The 14,455-nt window shown below is 40.7% G+C and overlaps 1 protein-coding gene across 1 annotated transcript in view; it reads left to right on the top strand.

Moving 5' to 3' along the window:
• The window catches only part of IL1RAPL2 (interleukin 1 receptor accessory protein like 2), a 935,719-nt gene that overhangs the window by 890,019 nt on the left and 31,245 nt on the right, over positions 1-14,455 (top strand). Inside the window, exons 7-8 of the mRNA XM_040323825.1 lie at positions 2,764-2,893; positions 10,263-10,408. Coding sequence (XP_040179759.1) covers positions 2,764-2,893; positions 10,263-10,408 — 276 coding nt within the window. The remainder of the gene's footprint in view (positions 1-2,763; positions 2,894-10,262; positions 10,409-14,455) is intronic.

Below are 14,455 nucleotides of genomic sequence, written 5' to 3'. Positions count from 1 at the left end.
ACCGCACAGAGAACACTCCCCAGACTATTCACACAGGTCTGGTTCCAGGTTGGAGCATATCTCTCTGCATGCTGGGAGTTTTTGTAGAGGTCCTAACAAGCCCACCTAACTCAGCTGGGCTCATCAAGTCCTCCCAGCAGGACTCCCAGCACTCCCCCTAGAGGTATAAACTGGCATAAAGCCTGAACCTAGGTGATATATACTTTGCATCCTGGATGCAACCAGGAAATTTACCTGCCTGCTGCCACAATACTTTAAAGAAGATTCTATGTAGAATAGGTAATTTGTACCATGCCATTCTGATGACCTAGAAAAGGTATACATTCATTGGCTAAAGTAATATGCTGACAAAAGTGTGACTACACACATCACTGCAAAGCAGCACTTTGTGTGACGCGCTAGAAGTTCCTGTTTATGAAGAGAATTCTGAAGCTCTAGGTATTGGATGTTGCCCCACGTGTGAGAAAACCACCACCATAATTCATATTTGACAGGGGGGTTATGCCCCAGGTTACACGCAGGATAACATCACATTATACCACACAATCAGGGTATATATCAGTCACTGCTGCACTTGCATGTTTTTAATTATGCCCTCTGATAAATCCACCTTTGTGATGGATATGAAATTGTAAGAGAACGCAACATCAACTTTTAAAATGGCATTTTATTTTTTTACTAAAACAGGCCATACACGTCAAATTAAATCAAAATTTCTTTTCAAAATCATAAAGTTCGTTTTTTTTGTGATCCGATGATGCCACCATTGATTTGATTTGGCCAACCAAGTCCTCATGTTGCTACAGAAAATAATTTTCGTGGCCGGGAATTTTCTTTTCTCTCCGGGAATTTTCTTTTTTTGCACATGCACATTTTTTTTATATTACATTTCTCGCACGATTCTCCATCATTGATTAGAAAATCGTTTGTTTTTCAAAAAAATACCAACATGTCCGGTTCCTCAAATTTGATTGCCGCATAAAAATAGGCTGTTGCTGCAGTCCACTAAAGTGCGAAATTCATACAGAAATTCTTTGATACGATTTTCGAAAGAAAATCATTTTGAAATTCAAATCGTGTATGGCCGGCTTAAGGTTTATTAAGACTGTACAAGCTTAAAGTATCCCTTGTATCAAGTAGGAAATGTTCATATTTACTTTACCGCTACGCTGCAACTATAACGTGACAACAAAAAAGTTTGATTTTATATTGGGTGAACCAAATGTTTCATTAACCAAATTAACCAACACTAGCATAAAGGATTCTGTATGATTACAGAGGTGAAAAATAACTTGTTTTGCTCTGACGTCTTTTACAATACTAAATGATCAGAAACCTGCACTTCACATTGAATACAAATGATAATTAACTGTTTGGTATCAGCAGTCAGCAGTACTACTGACTATCTTTATGGACTTGTACTATGCCTGCTATTGCTGCATTTATATTGTGGAACTACCAAATACTTTTCATTTCAGTCATTTATTGTGAGCTACCAGATGTTGCATTGTTTTTAGGATTAAAATATGTATTATTAGTATGTAGAGATGAGTCGAACAGGCTCATCTCTACAGGGCGGTTAGATTCACACCAGAACTTAGGAACAGGCAAAAATTTGTGCGAACACTGTTAAAGTCTATGGGACATGAACATGAAAAATCAAAAGTGCTAATTTTAAAGGCTTGTATGCAACCACATCCTTTTCCACTCTGCTTCCTTCCACTCCTCTCTGCCCTAAAACACCTACAAGATTGGCAAAGCATCTGGACCATAAGGTGCTCGATTTTTAACTTTACTTTTACATTGATACTGCCCAGTGCAATGTTAGAGCCACAAGAAAATCCTGAAAATTCCTGACTTCCTAATGTACAGAAAACAGGCACATTCTCTTATTCCAACTTGGTACCTTACCAGCTTATTTGCTATGCAGAAAGTAAAGGCCATTATGCCCATGCATATACTGTTATTCAGACATGCAGTATTGAATAGGTAATTTATGGGACTGCAGTGGTGCTTCGTGTTCTATCAACACAGAAGAAAAAATGATATGATCTTGTTTATATCCTTTAACCAGACCACAGGATTACTTTACTTTACATTAAAATGTATCTCCTTTCTTAAGTTTTTAATATGTAGCAAGTCTTTCAAAGTTATACAGAGGACATTTATCCAATCCAAACTGATGGCTCAGCACAATGTCTATCTTTGTGCATAACATCTTCAAATAAGGTCATCTGCCCCTAGCAAATACCTTTCCCATATCCTGGGTAGGTATATGCCATGCTAAGGGCATTTACTTGACCCCTGATATTGCCATCACCACACTAGAGCATATCTCTATCCATAACCCTGTATCCTCTACATAAATTGTATTACTGCTGCATACAATAAATGAAGAAACAGCATGTGGTGGGGAAAACAGGCATTGAGCACTTTCCAAAGTGCCAAATGCTGAAGAAGAGTCTTATGCCCAGAAATGAAGTAAAGTTGTTTGAAAACATGGACTAATTGAGAAGAAAGTATATTGTCTCTTCTATTGCAGGGGAGTGGTACTAGGGTTTTATGGAGACTGCCTGGGTCTTTTACTCTCACGATATGAAATAAACTCTCCATGCTATGCATTTGTGTGTGTCCATGAGTAAATCATAGTTATTTTCCCTATTGCCACACAAAACATTTTAAAGAGCCACAATTCTGTTGACAGGATGACAGGATGACACGGGGACAGTGATACATTACACATTGTCTTTATTTTCTCCTTAGGCAGCCCACTCAGCGTATTCTGTAGAGCTTTCTTTGGATTTAGTGGAGAGTCTGGCCCCATGATCTACTGGATGAGAGGAGAGAAATTTATCGAGGAACTGGAGAATCACATCAAAGAAGGTGTAATCAGGTACTTCAGTTAAATGTTCTACCAATAAATATCAATTTGTCCTAATGTCTGTCTGCAGTGCTGAGAGAAAGGGTGTATTTATCAATGAATCACTTTTCAATTTGTACAGTGATTAGTAAATAAGTATTCATCCAAGTGAGAGTTAGTGTGATTTGCCCTACATTCCAGTCAAATTGACTCTAGGTACAGTACAATAGGAAGAATATGTACTAGGGAAATGCAGATGCTGACAGCCAGCCATTGAATCTCACATATACAGTACTGGGGAAGAATCTGATTTAGTCTGCATGGAAGTATACTGGCAATCTTGATGGTGCTTTACCACTCATCTACAAGAGCCATTTTTTCTGTTTTTGCAAATGTTAAAATGCACATTTTAGTCCTGAAGAGTAATTACCCCCCACCCCGCTCCAAAACATTATATAATTTCTGAAAGCAAAGATCCTGGAGAATAACGTGATATTTTTATGCCACAAAATATTGGTGCACATGTTTAGCACTAACCAGGGGCGGCCTGTCCATAATCGGGCGCCGCCCCCTCTCTCCAGCCAACCCCATATTTATGGGCGCCGCTGACACCCCATATTCAGGCATCCGGTCTCTTTGTGTATTTTTGAAGCACCTGATTAGGCTTCAAAAAAAGGTGGACTCGTGGCACAGAGCATTGTGCCATGAGCCCACCCAGGTGTTACAACAGTGAATATAAATATATTTGCTGTTGTAACACTGATCCTCAATCCAGCCAATCAGAAGCAGGTCTGAGACCTGTTTTCTAATTTGCCAAAATAGGAAGACTCCAGATTGGCTGCCCATGGAGAGCAGGGGAAGGATGGATTAAACGGAAGCCAGAGCCAGGAGGGAGGAAACTGAGGGAGAGCTGCCACCGCTGCCACAGGGAGAGAGACAGAGAGAGAAGAAATGCCTAATAGATTGGTTAAGTCAGTGCACCAGACCCGCGGGCCGGCTGACCAATGGGGGAATTACTGTTTACCGCCACTGGCACTAACCCTGCCGATCACTCGGTTCTTACAGCTCCATGGGCAGAGAGCTGGTGACTGTCAATCACAGCTCTCTGCTCTGCCCCCTCCTCGCTCGCTGGAGTGCTGAGCTGTGGAGGAGGCAGAAGCGCCTAGCTCAGGCTCTCATTGCCTTGCTGAAAGTCTGACTTGGGTGTCGGTTCAGGGATCTAGGTGGATCCTGACTCCGTGGTCATGATAACGCGGAGCCTGGACCGACTCTGTGACATCAGCAGAGAGCGGACTTCAGCTTTGGCTGTGCTTCTCCTTTAGTTTTAGTGCATATAAATACAATATAGTCCATTGTTAAGTATAAAAGATGAGGAAGCAACAGGTAAATGGATTCCCAACGCGTTGTGCCTTAAAATTTGTGCGCCTGTGAAACCACAGCAAACGTTGGTACGCAAACACTGTCCACGGGCTACGCTTTACAGGTTATCAATTTTAGAGTTAACCATGACTGGTAGCCCTAGAATTATTGTTTTCACTCTGATGGTCACAGAAATATGTACACCGATCACTTATGTTATGTACATGGGTGCAGAAAACATGAGATTTCTGTGTTATTTTTCCTCTTTTATGTTAATTTTTTTTTTTACAATTAACTTTATTGCAATCACATGTGGGGGCAATAGCCCTATGTGATAGCATACTGTAATGACAGGTAATGATAAGACCTCAGGGGTCTACTGCATCTTCTGCAGGTGGTATAGTGAGCTGGGGATACGTAGCAGGGGGGTGGTGTGATGGAAAGCTTGGCACCCCACTTGGGAGCTTCTACCAAACAGTGCCTCCTGCCCTCCAAACTGATCCAGCAGACTGAGAGCTAATACCAGCCCTTTTTATCCAAGCATCATACACAGACAAGATGTTGAGGTAGAACCAAAGAAATTACTGTTTACTGGACAGAAATACAGGTTTTTCATACATTTCAAAAGTTGGTCAGTCACCACATGAACAATAAAACCAAATATCTACCCAAAACATAACACAATGGTTTAGATAACAAGCTAAAGTTGACACAATGCTATCCCATAATAAGAATCTCCAAAAGTTAGTCAACAGACCGAAATATTAGGTTACTCAATTAACAATGGAAATTCACACCTAGACAATGCTTTAATAATCAGGGATCCCAGACTGTCTGGCGACAGTATTCAATTAGACCCAGGGCTGTCCAAATCTCATTAACCAGCTTTCTTTTAACATACATATGCTGAGTTCCAACTTGGCAGAGACATCATAGCTTCCTTGACTGTAAATGTAATAATGTTCTTTTGCATTATGTAATAGGACATCTTCCTAAATGCTTGTAGCTCCCTCAAATGCCAGAGTCCATGGTCAGTAGGCAAGAGGCTACCCTGCAGTCTTCTCAAAAAGCCCCTGTCCGGGTTGGGTCTGTCACAGGCGATATCTTCGACATGCAGTGGAAGTGATCAGGTGGCCTTCCTTTTCACTTCCATATGAAAGTTCATGACCGCTAAGGAAATTTAAACATAGTACTGACTGTTATAGCTTTACAATTTTTTGCATATACAATATAGAGTACACTGTGCACTCAGATGGAGAAAACGGTCCACTGGTCCACTATACTACTAACAAACATAATGTGTCCACAGCACAGCAGAGTCCTGTGAACCGCTAAAGTGTTCAGGTTAGGTGTGAACAAAAGGTCCTTGTATGAGTATACTTTTATAATGATTTGAATGTACATAGTCAGAGGATAGAAATAGACTCACACATCCATGGAAATTGGACTTTGAAAATGTCACTGGTGAAACATTTCACCTCTTCTTATAATGATCAAAGAAATAATGATTATTGTTTGAATTTGTTATTGGGGTTATACAGGAAACTTGTGAACCTTCAGTGAACAGATAGTTATTTAATAGAACGACTTCTTCACCTGCAATCCATGCTTTGATATCTTATCATTGCAATGTTTCTGGACTGTGCTTCAATGATCCTGCAAATAGTAATAATATACTCTGCATCTTTCCAATTAAATGAGAACTACGTGTACTGAAAATTGCAATTACACTATAACATTACAAATGTGATATGCAAGTTTAATGAGAAATACAGATGATGCATGCAAAATCAAGGCTCATTTACAAAAACTTGGGAAAAACTGGAGAACTCTCCCATAGCAGTCAATCTAATTATTCAGTTTAAGGATGAAAATGATCAGTTGATAGACCCATGTTTTATAAATTAGACTCTATGACCCGGATTCACAAAGCACTTACGCCGACGTATCTCCAGATACGCCGCGTAAGTGCATATATGCGCCGTAGTATCTATGCACCGGACTAAGCTAAACTAAGCTACGCCTGAAAATTGTCTTCATCCGACCGACGTAACTTGCCTACGCTGGCGTAGACTGGGCGCATATTTACGCTGGACGTATTTGGCGCTCCCATTGATTTTCTATTCACATATGCAAATGAGGGAGATACGCCGATTCACGAACGTACGTCCGTCCTACGCAGTGCGTGTAAAGTCATACATCCGGCGTAAAGTTATGCCCCATAAAGGAGGTGTAACTCAGCAGCATCCATGCAAAGGGAACACAAGCCGTCGTATTTTACAACGTTTACGTAGGACCTGAATATGACTAGGCGTAGATTACGTTCACGCCGTAGGCAGTGATCCGACGTATCTTAGGGAGTAGTTCCGATGTGATTCTGAGCATGCGCACTGGGATGTGTCCACGGGACGGTGCATGCGCTGTTCATTATACGTATCTGTCTGAGACTCAGCCCATCATTTGCATGGGGGCACGGCTTACGCCTAGGAAACCCAGCGCAGATTTGGCAGCACTGGTTTTGTGAATCCAGTGCTTGCCTCTCTGCACTGCGTCGGCGTAGCGTAAAGGAGATACGCTACGGCGGCATAAATATGCGCCAATGTATGTGAATCCGGGCCTATGTATTTGGACTACGCAAAACCATTTTCATTTACCTTGTTCCAGATTTTCTTAGTTTCCCTTCACATCTGTCCATTCCATTGTGGTGTGTTGCTGCACACATGCAACCGAGCTTTGCGCCCATTTATTTAGAATAGGCTACTAATGCAGAACAATAAAAAAAGATTTACACTTTTTTCATGCAGTGATATAAAACACATGGTCAGGGAAATTCATAAAAAGTGTAGAATTCCATCAGAGCACAGCACCAAAGGAGTCAGTGCTTGGGCTCAGTTCATGTATCTGTCACCAACATTTTTTTCTTTCCTCAATCTGTCCGTATCTACACTGGGCATTCCCCCCTCCCCAGCCACAGTGCCAATCACTAGACATGTGCAATTCATTTCGGTCTAAATATAAATTCGGACAAAATTTGGGTTATACAGAGATTTGGATCTGAATGAAATAGTAAAGAATTTAGTTAAAATTTGTTTACTGGGCACTTTTACCCTCTTCCTGCTAAGGCCGCTTTTTACCTTTCAGCACTGTCACACTTTGAATCACAGTTACATGATCATGTAACACACTGGGTTTTTTATTTTTTGCTAATCAAAAAAAAAAAAAGAAAGACCAAACATTTTTGAAAAAATATATATTTTTGTAGTTTGTTATAACATTTTTCAAACAGGTATTTTTGGGCTGCACTGATAGGTGACACTGATGAGGAGGCACTGATTGGCATCACTGGTGGGCACTGATGGAATGGCAATGATAATTAGGACACTGATAATCAATTCCCCTGATTATCAGTGTTTTGGTCCCTTTTACACAAGCCGCTTATCAGCTCTCCTCTCCTCACACTGTCAGTGTGACGAAAGGAGTGTTAATAACTGGCTTGTTTTTATATCAAGATCAGCTGTGATTGGACACAGCTAATCACATAATAAAAGGCTGCTGTGATTGACCCTTTACCCTATTCTGTAAACAGCTGTGTCCTAGTGACACAGCGATCACAGAGACGCCCTCCCAGAACTGATTGGCTGTGCTATAGCCAAATGACGGCTACAGCACAGCCAGACAGTTCTGGGAGGCAAGTGGTTAATTACGTTTCGTATATTAGTTTTCTAATGAATTCCACATTTTTGGAACGATTCAAATTCGGATCGTTCAAAAAATTATTTGAATTCTGTGTGAAGAATAGCTGGTTGTTAAGGAGTGGGAAGGGGAAGCCGGCTGCATTCTTAACAATTGATGGCTCATCAGGTGTCAGCGGGCTTCCCCACTGACAGCTGAAATACAAACTAAAGAACGCAGGCAATGAAAAATTCTGAAAAAACAACAACAATGTGGGGTCAACCTCCCCCAAATTCATACCAACTAAAAAAAAACATCTTGGGATCTTCCAAAAATCCATACCAGACCCCTATCTGAGCATGCAGCCAAGCAGACCAGGAAGGGGGGAGGCAAGTGCCCCCTCCTGAACCATACCAGGCCATACCCTCAACATTGGGGGTGCTTTGGGGCAGGGGGGTGCTGCACCCACATCCCAAAGAATCCTGCCCCCATGTTAATGGGGACAAGGGCCTCTTTCCCCACAACAATGGCTGGTGGTTGTGGGGGTCTGCATCTCACCCCCCCTGCATCTCTACCTATGATAATTGGATTATTTATTAAAGCAGCATTAAATTCTCAGTGTTTTTACACTTGACATAATCTGCTCAATAAAAACAAAATATTTCCAAGTAAAGTATTTGTTAATATATTTTTCTTCAATCACTTGTATGTAAAGGGGAGTTTCAGCCTTTTTTTTATGTATATTAAAAGTCAGCAGCTACAAAAAGTGTAGCTGCTGGCTTTTAATAAACATACACTTACCTGTTTCTACTGTCCAGCGACGCACCCCCTGGGGCTTCGCTCCTCTCTCCGCCGGCGCCTCCATTCTAACTGTGGGCACCCACTGTGCATGCGCATACAGTGCTGCGCTCCCTGAGTGGACAGACGAATGCCTGGGACCTGTCACGTGTCCCAGGTGATCGTCCTACAGGAGGGGCCACATTAGGCGATATGACAAGTCGCCTAAGCGGTCCCTGGGCAGAAGGAGGAAGTGGGACAGGAAGTCCCACTCCTACTGAAGCCCCCACTCCCCCACCAAAAAAAATGATATGCCAAATGTGGCATGTAAGGGTGTGAGGAGTGGTTTAAGCGGAAGTTCCACTTTTGGGTGGAACTCTGCTTTAAGTTATTAGTTTAACTTGTCTTAGTGTTCTCTCTCCAAACTTCTGGTCTGGGATAGCATGTATAGAGAAGAGGTAATAAGGAACAACACTGTTCTATGAAAGGAAGAGCAGGGGAGTGTGTCAGAGGCTTTGGGGCCACATATCTGTATAGTTATACACAACGCAGGTAGACTTTTTCCCATTATTAGAAAGCAGTGGTGGCTGGTGGTATGTATGTTTTTCAGGGAGGGTGTTTGTGGGTGCATTGTGTGACACCCCCCAACAAATATACTATCAGCTGTCACTGCTTTCTAAAAAAAAAAAGGAAAAAGTCTACCTGCATTGTGTATATATATACAGATACGTAGCCCCAAAGCCTCAGACAATCACACTTGGTCTGGTCTCCTGCAAACCAATTCCCACCCCCACCGTGGGTCAGTCGGGTGTATCCGTCACACGTCACAACCCCCTGGTTTGTCGATCAATGAGCCCTGCACTTACCCACAGGCAGCGGCTTCGGCCCCTTCATCTCCTCTGGCGGGACCTCAGTCTCCTCTCTCCTCGTTGTGGCCATATAGAATCGCTTCTCCTTTTGTCCAATCAGGAAATGGGTCTCAGGACCCACTTTTTGATTGGCCGGGAAGAGAATCAGTGTGTCAATAGCGAATATTCATTCACTATTGTCACACTACTGGATGGGCTTCGGGCGCAGTACCCTGTGCCCCCCAAGCCCACCTTTTTTGAAGCATATTAGAGCCTCTAGCTCTAATCACATGCTTAAATAAATCACCCTCCCATTGGAATCCATGCGTCTGGCATCCTGAATGTGGATTAGGTGGCCAGACGCATGGCTAGGGGGCATCACCCCTGTTAGAAGGTGTCCATTCTGTAGCTCTGAATGCCTCACCCCTTGATGATGTATTTCCTTTAACCCACTTCTTACCTTACCTAGTTAATTGAAATAGCAAAGTGGCTGCAGCGGCAAAATAAATTGTTGATTGTATATGCTATTAAACCACTTTAGAAATTGGTATAAGCTGGTGATACTTTTGAAAAAAAAAAAAAAAAAAACATAAACGCATCTTAACAGGCATACCTAAAGCTCTGTTAGAACAACTTGTGTGCCAACATCCTAAAAGCCAATTCTGGCAAATCAACTTCGTATGTTACAGTATATGTATATGCACCAGTAACAAGAAAAGTGACTTCTCTGCCCTCTCTTGATTCAGGTTACTCAGAGAGCACCTTGGAGAGAAGGAGGTAGAACTAGCACTAACATTTGATGCAGTACAAGAAGCAGATCTGGGTAATTACACCTGTCATGTAGAAAATCGAAATGGTCGCAGACATGCCAGCATCATCCTGAGGAAGAAAGGTAAATTCATAAAACGCTTGTTGACTTTTGTTAGAAAAAATGTCTGTATACTATGTGAATAGTTATTTCTGCATATGTTTAAGAAGGCTATACGCAGAATATGCTATGTAGAAAATACACAGATAGAATCAACATCAGCCTGAAAAAAAGTTTTAGCATTTTTTTCAGGGTTGAACAATATGTTGTTAGTAAGTTTATATAAAATCTTTCATTTCTTATTCGTTCCATATAGAATCAAGCCAACCAACACTGAACACAGAATAAATGATGTGCTTAAAATGAACACATTTTGATATAATGTAACCTCTATCTTCCAACAGATGCATGGATGAACAGCACTGTTGTATAGAACAGGTCAATAATATAAATCAGGAATGGTAATATCCAGTCAAGGGACTGGGCGAATACAACAAATACATGTTTGATAATTTATCAGACATATGGCAAAACATTCATTGTAGCAATGGAAGATTTACATGTTACAAATTCTCCTAATGAGATTAGTTAGAATTCTGTTTTTCCAATTGGAAAACAGATAATGTAGGCAGGATAAATCTTGCAATTGGTTTCTGAAAGATCTGCTTCAGGTGAACCCCCTAAGCTATTGTGGACTTTGCTTTTGAATAGATGCTTCGCTTATGGGGATTAGCTATTAAAAATGTGCTTTTCCAAAAACACTTTTCTGATTTATATATATATGGGTATCACCTCCTCCCTGTTTTTTAGGAGAAGGAGATTAAAATGATCCTGCATATGCAAGGCAAAACAACAGACCTACTTTATTGGCAGTCCCCTCTCCTGCGTATACTTCCATTCTCTTCCCTCACCTCTTATTCGACTAACTGGTCGGATATAAAGCACTGATCGCTGTATAAATGTGAATGGTCCCAAAAATGTGTCAAAAGTGTCTGATATGTCTGCCGCAATATCACAGTCACGATAAAAATCGCAGATCGCCGCCATTACTAAAAAAATAAAACTTGCTATAAATCTATCCCCTATTTTGCAGAGGCTAAAACGTTTGCACAAAACAATAAGTATACGCTTATTGCGATTTTTTTCCCCAAAAATATGCAGAATACATATCGGCCTAAACTGAGGAAAAAAATGGTTTAAAAAAAATTGGATATTTATTATAGCAAAAAGTTAAAAAAAATAGTTTTTTCAAACTTGTCAAACTTTGTTTATAGCGCAAGAAATAAGAACCGCAGAGGTGATACCACCAAAAGAAAGTGTGGGGGGAATTTGGGTACAATGTTGCATTACCGCGCAATTGTCATTCAAAGTGTGACAGCGCTGAAAGCTGAAAAATGGCTTGGGAAGGTGGTTAAAAAAATGATCTCCTCCTTGGCAGCATGGTTAAACAGTGGTTGGGGGGAAGGGGCATATTGTAGACCAGTCTAGCTCAACATCTGTAGCACACATCAGATAGAGACTAAGTGCTCCATGTGCCTGGTCCCTGGAAGATTCCATAAGAATTTCATAATTATGATAATATTTTAAGCAACTTAGGGTTATACTGCCACTTACAAAAGCTATGGACACTGGGCAAATAGAAAATGAATTACAGTTCATTTGAGGTTATAATCCCTCCTACCTCATATCTGCTAAGTTTTAGCAAGGAGTCCAAAGAGAGAATGAATATGAGCGCAGTGAACTATGTGAATGGCTTCAGAGAAAAGGATTTTACAGTGAGTACAAAAAATCCTATTGTGTCTATAATCAATTAAGGAGCACAGCTCAATGATAAATAATCTAAAGATGTCCAAAAGCAGTCCAAACAGAGGAGTGTGCACCCCAAAACAAACACAGGCAATACAATACAAAAAGAGAAAAAAAATGAAGAAAAGGGAAAATCAAGGGCATTACACAGCTACTTGCCAAACATTTTGATCAAAACTAGCATCTGCTGAGTCAGACATATCAATCTTCTAAAATGTATAAAATGTGTGTACGGAAGACCAGGTGGCATTCTTACAGAACTGATACATAAGGGCTTAATGATAAAAAGTTAAAGAAATACTCGTTGTCCTAGGAGAGTGGGTTTTAAGAGGAAAAGGAGACACTTTACCACAATTTAATGGCCTGCACAAGAACCAGTCAAATCCACTTAGAGATCCAGACACAGAAAACTCTTTTAGGAACTTCTGAGATAACAATCAGGGAATCAGTCTGCTTAAAAAAAAGTAGTAGATGTCTGATATATGTGTGATAGCACGAAAGTGATAAAAGGAAAAATTGGTTCCAATAGGTCTACGATAAAGTGATCCCTTAAAAGAAGTTACTTCTGTTACCAGGCCGATACCTCTTTGACAGCAACACAAAGAAGCACTTGCCAGATAGTAGTTTGTTGAAAAGATGCTGTGGCAGAGGTAAACTCTGACAAACCTGACAACATCCAGGCACTTTGGGGTAAAAAGGAGATCCTTGGTCTCAAGTCAGTTTTGTATGATCCTGGGGCTCCTTACAGGACAACACTGATAACCCAGAATCCCTTTTGGCTAAATGACAGCCACAACAGCAATGCTGTCTTACAAAAAAAAAGGAAATGGCCCAAACAGGTTCAAAACAGTGGTCTTTGTGATGCTGGCAATTAAAAATTTAAATCCCACGATTGAAGCAGGACCAAATAGGGGGAGAAACAAGTGTAAACCCTTATATGAAAAAACAAATGAATTAGCAAGAGGATGTTGAAAATTAATGGATAGGGCAGACACCGTACTCTTGATAGTAGTAAGAGCCAAGTGTTTTTCTACCCCCAACTGAAGTAAAGCAAGAACATGGCCCATAAAAAAGTAAAGTGGGGAAACCTCCACAGGCTTACATCAGAAAAATAATTTTTCCATAATCGATTGTGGGAAGTCGTTTTATAAGCTTTAATCATGCTCTTCATAACAAAATCTGCAGCAGCCATCTTTCAGAATCTGGGTTTTAACAGCCAGGCATCAGTATGTAGAGTTCTGCATAAGATTCATGCTTTTTTTAGTTTGTGACATTGGAAATACAAAGGCCAGACAGAGCCAGGCACCTAGGTTTTCAGACGATTGTCAACAATGCCAGTCTTCCTTCTTTCTCCCAGTACAGTCTCAGCAAAAAAAAAAAAAATTCTGTAGTGTTTTTTTACTTAAGTGTTGGCAGCTTATTCAAAAATAATATAAGCATTGCGTTAAGGCAACTCATTACTAGGGATGAGCCGAACACCCCACTGTTCGGTTCACACCAGAACCTGCGAACACACCAAATGTTTGTGTGAACTTTAGAACCCCATGAAAGTCTATGGGACTCGAACGTTTGAAATCTAAAGTGCTAATTTTAAAGGCTAATATGAAAGTTATTGTCCTAAAAAATTTTTGGGGACCTGGGTCCTGCCCCAGGGGACATGTATCAATGCAAAAAAAGTTTTTAAAAACGGACGTTTTTTCGGGAGCAGTGAATTTAATAATGCTTAAAGTGAAACAATAAAAATGAAATATTTCTTTAAATTTCATACCTAGGGGGGGTGTAAAGTATGCCTGTGAAATAGTGCATGTTTCCCGAACTTAGAACTGTCTCTGCACAAAGTGTCATTTCTGAAGGAAAAAAAGTCATTTAAAAATGACTCGTGGCTATAATGAATTGTCGGCTCCCCAAACACTTTTTAGGACAATAACTTGCATATTGGCCTTTAAAATTAGCACTTTAGATTTCTCCCATAGACTTTAACAGGGTGTCCTGCGGCTTTTCGAATTTGCCGCGAACACCCCAAATTGTTCGTTGTTCGAGTCGAACATGAGTTTGACAAAAACTCGAAGCTCATCCCTACTCATTACTACTAGAGATGGGTGAACGGTTTGGCCCAAGCATAAATTCGGGCCGAATTTTGGTTGTTCGGGTGTTCTGACGAACGCTGAACAATATGCTGAGTTCGGGGAAAATTTGAAAGCCGCGGAACCCCATTAAAGTCTATGGGATACGAACATAAAAAATCAAAAGTGCTAATTTGAAAGGCTTGTATGCATGGTATTGTCATAAAAAGTGTTTGGGGACATGTATCAATGCGCATTTTCT

The sequence above is a fragment of the Rana temporaria genome, chromosome 9 (genome assembly GCF_905171775.1).
Source record: "Rana temporaria chromosome 9, aRanTem1.1, whole genome shotgun sequence".
Taxonomy (NCBI): Eukaryota; Metazoa; Chordata; class Amphibia; order Anura; family Ranidae; genus Rana; species Rana temporaria.
This window is presented reverse-complemented; position numbering and strand designations above follow the sequence as displayed.